Here is an 8,402-nt window from a genome sequence, read left to right on the forward strand (position 1 = left end):
ACGGACAAATTTCTCTATAATTATATGTTGCATCTCAACTTCTCAAGCTGATTCTCATTAACAGGAAGGGTATTCTTGACTATGTTACGGGTACAGTTGCATACTTCACGATTTTTGTACTACGCCCTCTCGGTTGAGTGAACTCGTAGTTAATAAACGTAAATGGTAAGCATGATTTCAAAGGTGTATCTATGCTAAATCACAGATAATTTTGGGCGCAATAAATCACGTGTGTGAGGTCATATGACGAGTCAAATGATGTCTCTCGCGGAATGTTTCACCACATAGGTGACACACAAGGCTGGTTCGGGTGAGATCAGCGACTTCCAACCTTGACCGTGCTTCGGGAGGTTGTTCTTGTTGGGTGGCTTTTGAGTTGTATGTGTCTACTGTGGACATGGATTCTCTTCTATTTTCTTCTGCAACCGGCTGACCAGATGCACAGCGTTCCGGCGGCGGAGCTCTGATCCGCATTCCTGTTTGTTCCTTATTGTGACAAGTGCGCATGTGCTGAACCAAGTCGCTTGTTAATCGAAATGTTGTAAAGCACCGCGCACACCAATTCTGTGCCAGCCTAAGTGAAGTGGAGGGTAATGGCAGTGCAGTTTTACCCGCGGCTGGTTGGTTCAACCGATGGATGATCGTCTGAAGCAGCTGCTCTACCAGAGGGTTCCGAGTTCTTGAAGCGAACGGGCTATCCTTATGTGGATAGGATGATGCTGGGTAGCAGCTCGCTTTTCGGTTTCTCTGTGAATTCTGATACTGACCACACAATTGTTTTTGCAATTTGTTGGCTTCCAATCTTCTTTGGGTTTTCTGCTCTCCAAAACAACGTACACTGTTAGGTTTGGGTATGGGACGCGGAGGTTTTTCGTAAGCTTTATTTTTCATCCGACTGTTTGTTGCTGACACTGATTCTCCATCGACGGGGCCCGCTTGGTGTTCTGGAGGCAGGTTTGGCTGTGGGTACCAAGATGATGATGAATTCTGAATCAAACTAAGCCCCGGAACGTCGACGGGCGGAACCCGTACGACATCTTTAATGGTTTCTGGAAGTCGCAAGTGGGTTTTCAGTTTCCATGACAAAGAGGGTGAATTTCCATCGCTTGGTTTAATGACAGGCTGGTGGCCGCAGACAGTATCACGTGGTAGCAGGTTAGGATGGCTGGAAGTTTGACCATCTAAATGTACTTGAATTTCGCGAATAAGCTTGTGACCCCCGCATTTGAACAAAAAATGGGCAATGTATGGATATATGAACCGGAACTCCGCGTTGCATAGTTCACACTGCATGGAGGCTAAAAAAGAACGAAAGAATTTAGTTGAGTCACACTTGCGAATACAGAAGGTAATTACTACGGAGACAGTGCTTATTTGTCGCTTCAAATGCCACGATTGATGGAACTTTATTAAGTTGTGGGACCGGACCCGCGGTCATGCCTGTTAGCTGTTGCGCAGTCACCTAGCCTGCTCTTAATGATATTGTGGATTTATGAAGGACTGGTTACCTAACCCGAGCAATACGATGGATTACGGTTTCTCAATACTTCGTTTTTTTTTATTCCTAAAATCCCCAACACGAAGCGGTTACCTGGTAGAAACTTTCCAAGAATCAAGTAGGAATCCCAAGCCCGGTCCGGAGGATTTCTAATGCCGGTTCAAATCAAAGCCGGTTAACTTCGGTTTACTACTCCGTCGGAAATGAATACTGATCAGAGCACACATATTGAGTTCGTACAATCTTTGCTAAAATAATACTAGTGCTAATGGGCCTCGACAAAAGGTTGCACAGAAAGAACCATTGATACAGGAAAAAAAGTTTAAACAGGATGGCAAAAGATACGGTACTAAGATGTCTGAAGAAGACATTTGAAGGTTCCGGAAGCAAAAACGTTTTGAACGAAGTCACACTTGATTCAACAGAGCCAAGGTGATTATGCTACGCAGGACCGTATGGACTTTGCAGATAGCATAATCCCCTTGTGGCTATTGCCTTACATGACAAACAATCCACTATAGTACGGAGAAATGGTTCACTAAAGTGGCGTCCATCAGACATCATTTATGTCATCACAGCATGATTCATGACTTGCACTTCGTTGAGCGGATAAAAGACAGAAGGTCTGTGGATAAGCACCTGACTATTCACCTTTACCGTTGAACGAAGCTGTTGAAGTAAACAAGACTACTCGTACATCCCAAGAATTCTAAAGATGACTTGTAGGGCCTAAGAACATTTCTCACCAAAATTCAATGACAAACTATAAAAATAAATAAAAGCAGTGGCCTTGTCCATTCGCTTAGGCCAAATTTTGCACACATTTACGCCTAGTGTAGAAGAAAAGGCCAAGAAAACGTCTGTTGCTGTGTAGTGTTATATATGGGGTGCTTTTCATACGGAGAAAACATACCAACGAAGGGAAATGATGCATGTTTTTAGTGATGATACGAATCCAACCCTAAGGAGACTGCGGTTAAACAATTTTCATGAGGGCACTAGTGAACCTCTTTCGTTTCAGATGCATGCACATGCATTCGGTCTCAGTTACCACAGTGGAAGTGAGCAACTCCATTATCAGCAGCCTCATCTTATAAACCACCAACTCAGAAGTGAAATCGCGTTATCTTACGATTCAGAGAAGCTCTGGTGCAAACACGACAGGGGTTCGTTACGTACTTCGGTAACTGAGACCGAACGCATAGGCAACAGTCTGAAACGAAAGAAGTTCACTTGGGCTCTTACGGAAAATGTTGAACCGCAGTCTCTCCAGAGTTGGATTCGTATCACCTCTAAAAATATGTCATTTCCCTTCTGAAATTTGGTAGAGATTGAGTACACAACCGTATCAGTCGTGGAACACGAGTTACGGTGTAGCGCACTTTCTAATAACCTAACTGCTCAGACCACCTCGAAATTTCTTCACCACTACCAGTGTGGGTGGAGGAAACCTCGGTTGACAGTTCTGAGTATGATTTTGAAAGTCTAAGTCTGTGGCCCATGCTCCTGAAACCCGCGCTGGGTTGATATGTAGGCGATCCTTTCCCCTGGCCGCCGGGCTTGAGCAGCTGAGACTCGGGTCATCCAAGTGATCTGATCGTCTTTCGGCAACAGGGTGTAACGAAAAAGTGTAGATAGAACGTACTGTAGATCATTTGCTCAGTTTAGCGTTCCGTCCGGTACTAATGTGCCAGGGATCTCCAATACAAAGGATGTTATGACAGCAACAAGTTTCGCTTTCACCAAGGACAGTGAGTCGTTGGAACAAAGCGAACTTTTTGCGCGAAACCTCACTAAGTTCCCACCCATGGTACTAACATCTCTAATGCAACCTTTTCATACGCTCCCCTATAAACGGCTTCATGAGTATTGGCCACTTTCGCTACATCGGTTCCGTATTATGTGCTAAGGGTGATTTGTAATTTGACAAAATTACACACTTTTGGAGAAACCCGCCAAGGAGTCATTCTTGATACTTCGTAGAATTTTGTGGGTCAAGTATTCGCGGGTGAAATTTTGTGTGGTGAACAAATGATGTACAACAAGGCAAAATCATGACAATAAAGCTTGGGTGTAGTACCAACAGTTGTTACCGAGTGAGACCTTAATCCAAGAATCATCTTTCCTGTTGTGCATTGGGTGTGAATAGGAATACTGCCATGTCCAATAGAAACCTTATCACACAATGTAGACGAAAGAATGAGTGCACTTGCACGGGACCAGAATCTACGAACTCTCGGTTGCTGTACTAATAGCCAAACTAAACGCGGATGCCATCTTTACTGCTTTTCCATACAGACTAATAAATCCTCTGACCAAAAGATTTAGTGATTGACGTTTCTAAGCTCCATTGGTGATAGCCTGGCGTGATCTCGCAGTAGGCAAGAAGCTGATACCGTCCAGGTACACAGAGGTTTGGAGTGACTTAGAAAAGATAGGATTTGTGTATCTTTCCTCAGAAACCCAATCACTACGAGACAAAGCTGTTGGTTGAGACACGAACCGTTGCTGTTGAACCGGAAGTCCATGCTGTAGTGTTGGAAACCTTGAACCAACTACCCGTGACTTTTGACGCGGTCCGACATGCCACAAAAATGACAGCATACTACGAAAGGTAGTGGAGTACCACCAATCCGGCTGGCCAACAACTCGTCCATCTGAGGAACACCGGAAAATAAACCTTAAACAACTACCCGTGACTTTTGACGCGGCCCGACATGCCACAAAAATGACAGCATACTACGAAAGGTAGTGGAGTACCACCAATCCGGCTGGCCAACAACTCGTCCATCTGAGGAACACCGGAAAATTTTTCAACGACGGAATTCATTGTCTGTTGTCAGTGGCTGTCTTCTTTGTCTTTGGCCGAATTGCCATTCCCACCGAACTTCACCAGCGGAGGCTAGCACAGTTTCACAGTGGAAATTCAGGGATAAGCTGCATTAAGTCCTTGCTCGCAGCTATGTTTACTGGCCCGGTATGAATGATGACATAGAGCAGGTATGTCTGAGTTTCTTCCGTTGCCCAGCTGCCCAGAGGTTAGCCAACCGGCAGTCGCCTGTCTGGGACAACAATGATGACAATCACCACTAAACTGTGGCATTCGTTTTCAGCACTGGGCATTCCGGAAACCATTGTGTCCGACAATTGTACTCAGTTCATATACCACCAGTTTGTGGAATTCGTTCGAAGACATGGCATCACACATGTGACTTCCCCACCATTCCATCCCCAACCCAACGGTTAAGATGAACGGTTCGTAGACACCTTTGAACGCGCGTTGACAAAATCAGCAGGATAGGGGGCCATGGCAGAAGTCATGGATACTTGCCTGCTGAATTATAGAGCAACTCGTAAGCCACAGTCCCCAGACGGCCGCTCTCCAGCATAGGTTACGATGAACAGACGGTTGAGACTTACCCATGACGCTATCCTGCCAACACTTACATGTTTTCAATACAGAAAGGGGAAATCTGACGTTCAGGCCTGGAAACCGCCTGCTTATCATCGCCTCGATCACCACAGATAGACTGTTGAAGTCGTCCTCAAAAGAACCGGTTAAGTAATTTACAGCGCCCAGGTGGGGTCATTAATATGGAAACGATGTGTCAATCAGTTACGCCCGACTGAGTGCCCGATCCCAAAAGCGGAAGAACAGTTACTGGATCTCAGCCTGCTGCTTGAAGCCTTTGACCTCCCAAGATCAGCCCCAATAACCACCGCTTCACATGAACCGTCCAAGACAGATCCATACCTGTAACCAAGACGCCGTTCCGGTGGCGCCAGAAGACTGGCGGAGCATTTTCAACTTGACCAGAGCCGAAAATCTCACGTCGAACGGCCACAATGGGGAGGTATCAGGAAGGTCAGATTTCTGAAAGCAACCCAGAAAGCTGGAAACCTACTGAGACCCTACAACTTCACCAAAATCTCAATAGGAAAGCCGGCAAGCATCCTGGCCAATCAAACATTCAATCACCTCAGCAACAGCCTGGATTGATGAAAGTAAAAGCTAAAATGGCCTGAGGTCCATTGTAAGTGTGACACTCGCGTGCACTCGCTCATTCGCGCTAAACCTGTTGTGTTCCTATTCGGTGAGTTTTTCCACTACTAGGAAGTGGAGCGAGAACAGCAGTCAGATATAACATTTTTACTTCGCAAGACTTCCTTTTTCTAGCCCTCGTGTTTCACCTTCAATTTTGGTTCAGTAAGCCTCCACAAGCGCAATTCATTCATTTGGTTCTTACAATTGCTTAACATTTGGAAAATTAATTTTATATCGACTTGAAGACCCACTAAAAGACAACTAGAATGCCCAACGGACGTGACCTCTTAGTCCATGGTAACTTACCTGAAACTCTACCCGGCGTCTGGTCACATGCTGCTTGGGTCATATCACTGGCCTCGTCCAATCCCAACCAGGCATCCACTGCTAACCGTTGTTTCAACACCCTCTCAGCCAGTGGGTTTATATCCGCTCGGCGGAACCAGACAAACATTTCCTGACCGGCATCAATAGGTCGTATAATGTAGTAGAACGAATGTCCTGTAGTTGGATCCCGTATCAGTTCCACATTTTGCTCCCCAGGATATCGGGCACTGCGTAGATTGCAGACCCATTCAATGAGTCGATGAGGGTCCGAAAGTTGCAATGGATTGACCTATTTGATAAAAATGTAGGGAATAAATCTGACTGTGCACGTTTACGTCAAATATCAGGATGGACAACTAAGGTCAATTGAGAGCACATTCTGATTGCAGGAACCCCAGTCCCTCGTGACATCGAAAGAAGTTGACATTCATGGGTAATTTGAGTCTGTTTACTGGTTCTTCAAATTCAAAGCGAATACACCCGTGTGGTCACTGAATCTTCCCGAGATGGAATCGAAACCAGTGTGACTACTCAATTATAGCTACGATAAGGAAGGACGCTTGGATGTTGAAGCATATGGGCTGTGTCAGAAAACCAAGCAACCTGTAGCACAGCAGTAACCCACCTCACAGTGGCCCATTCAACTAAAATAATTAATTACCGTTTTAGCCTTCAATTGTACTCATCCGCACTATTTTATGATGTAAAGTTCTGTCAGGAAGCACCTATTCCTGAAAATAATCCCAGAATGCCCGAAACCCCCTGAGACTCTCAAACCCCACCAAAATCGCTACAGGAAAGACGCCAAGCATCCGGGCCAGAAAAGCAAACAGTAGATTGAACGGTGAAAGCAGTCAACCGATTCAACAATGGCCGACGATGTCACGACGTTCAGACAGTCTGGATCAAGGTCAAAACTGTGCTCTAAATACCGCAAGACCCTTGTCATTGCACTCGCTTGTTCGCAATAAAGCTGTTGTGTTTCCTGTGAACGGCTCCTTTTCCAAAACTACGGCACCAAGTGGAAACAGCAGTTAGTTACAACAGGTTCAGACAGAAATTTTATATAAGTGCGATTTAAATTCCAACTTTTTCCAATAACGAAATACAGTGTCTTACAAAGCACAATTGTTTTGTAAAACTAACCACTTCAACTTTGGACCGTTCAGTGGAAATCTCTTGGATTCATTCAGAATATGGTGGCTGTTTGAAGTTCTCTTTTAGAGAGGAACCAAGCACAACCGCTGTCAGGAAAGGGGGTGTCTCGTGGAGTGTAAAATTTCATAGAAGAGTACGCCGGCGATGGTACTTTTCCGAATGATCTCTCAGGTGAGACCACACCACCTTGTGGAGTGGTGCATCAAACCGACGTTCTCAGCAGCGGATGATACCATTTCAGATTTTATTCTACGCATATAAAATTTCACATAAAAATGCAACAAACTGCAAAATTTTTTTGGATAACTCACATGTCCATTCGTGGCCTCCAATCTTCACTGGCTGTTCGGCAAGTGCGCTTAACAATATGGCACTTTTTACGGTCGAAAGCCTATTCAGAATGGTTTTGTTCCGTACCTATGCTCTGATTCCTTCATTCAGATTTATGAGAAGAGCTAAGTAGTTTACATGTGAATCAACTAAGCAATTCAAGTGTAACAGACTAACGTTCTATGACAAGGTGTCCACTGACTGCAAACTACACTACATACCTGGCCGAAATTTGGATAATCGGATCTATATTTTTCTCCGACCTGAAGCCATAAACGGATGTTTCCAGTGGAGTTAGCTTAGAAATCGTGTTGACCTAATGATAGTGAATTTCCCATCTTCAAATATCTAAAGACCGATCGGTCAGATTTGTTTGCGATTAAATAGACATGGTTTCTGCATAGAAAAGCTCGCTTATCAATACAGGCCATTCATAATTACCATTCACAATTACTCACTATAACTGTGGGAAGTTCAGGGAGTTGGTCGGTTGTAGTTTGAGCAATCAGGTATGCCGGATCAGCTATCATCCAGTCAGTGGGCAGCGGGCCGAAACATAATCCAGGCTCCAAATTGACCGTGGTTATCATGCCCATGTTTATGGCAAACCAGATTGATCGAGTGATTGATTTTTTACTAGTTATGAACTGAAGAGAGAAAGAATCACGATGATCTATAGGAAATGACATCATGACAACGGGTATTCTGTTATCAAAATAAATAAAAGATAGAGCCCAGGAGATTACCGAATTCGGTATCGCATTAGACTTTGCTGACCACGAATCACTGTAGACTTGGGACTGCTGATTTGGATATTGTGTTTGATATGTAACAAGTCTATTCATAGTCACCAGTATCCTTAAAATTCACAGCAGAATTGTCACCTGGACGGTCTTTAGAGGGATACTCCGTTGGAGGGATGCCCAAACCTGGATAGCTGACTCAGGAAACCAATGCAATGAAGACCAAGTTTCTCTTTTTCATATAGACGTGTTTTTTCGAACAAATTACCGTGTACTAGCACCCGGGATCAACAAGCGTACT

At 44.6% G+C, this 8,402-nt stretch overlaps 1 protein-coding gene across 1 annotated transcript; it reads right to left on the reverse strand.

Moving 5' to 3' along the window:
- Positions 1-225: 225 nt before the first annotated feature.
- Positions 226-7,954, reverse strand: T265_03880 (hypothetical protein; the record flags this gene model as incomplete). Its single annotated transcript, XM_009168472.1, has 3 exons — positions 226-1,298; positions 5,850-6,159; positions 7,817-7,954. The coding sequence occupies 3 exons, from the start codon at positions 7,952-7,954 to the stop codon at positions 226-228; spliced, it is 1,521 nt and encodes a 506-aa protein (XP_009166736.1).
- Positions 7,955-8,402: the final 448 nt, after the last annotated feature.

This window comes from Opisthorchis viverrini (assembly GCF_000715545.1).
Source record: "Opisthorchis viverrini unplaced genomic scaffold opera_v5_59, whole genome shotgun sequence".
Taxonomy (NCBI): Eukaryota; Metazoa; Platyhelminthes; class Trematoda; order Opisthorchiida; family Opisthorchiidae; genus Opisthorchis; species Opisthorchis viverrini.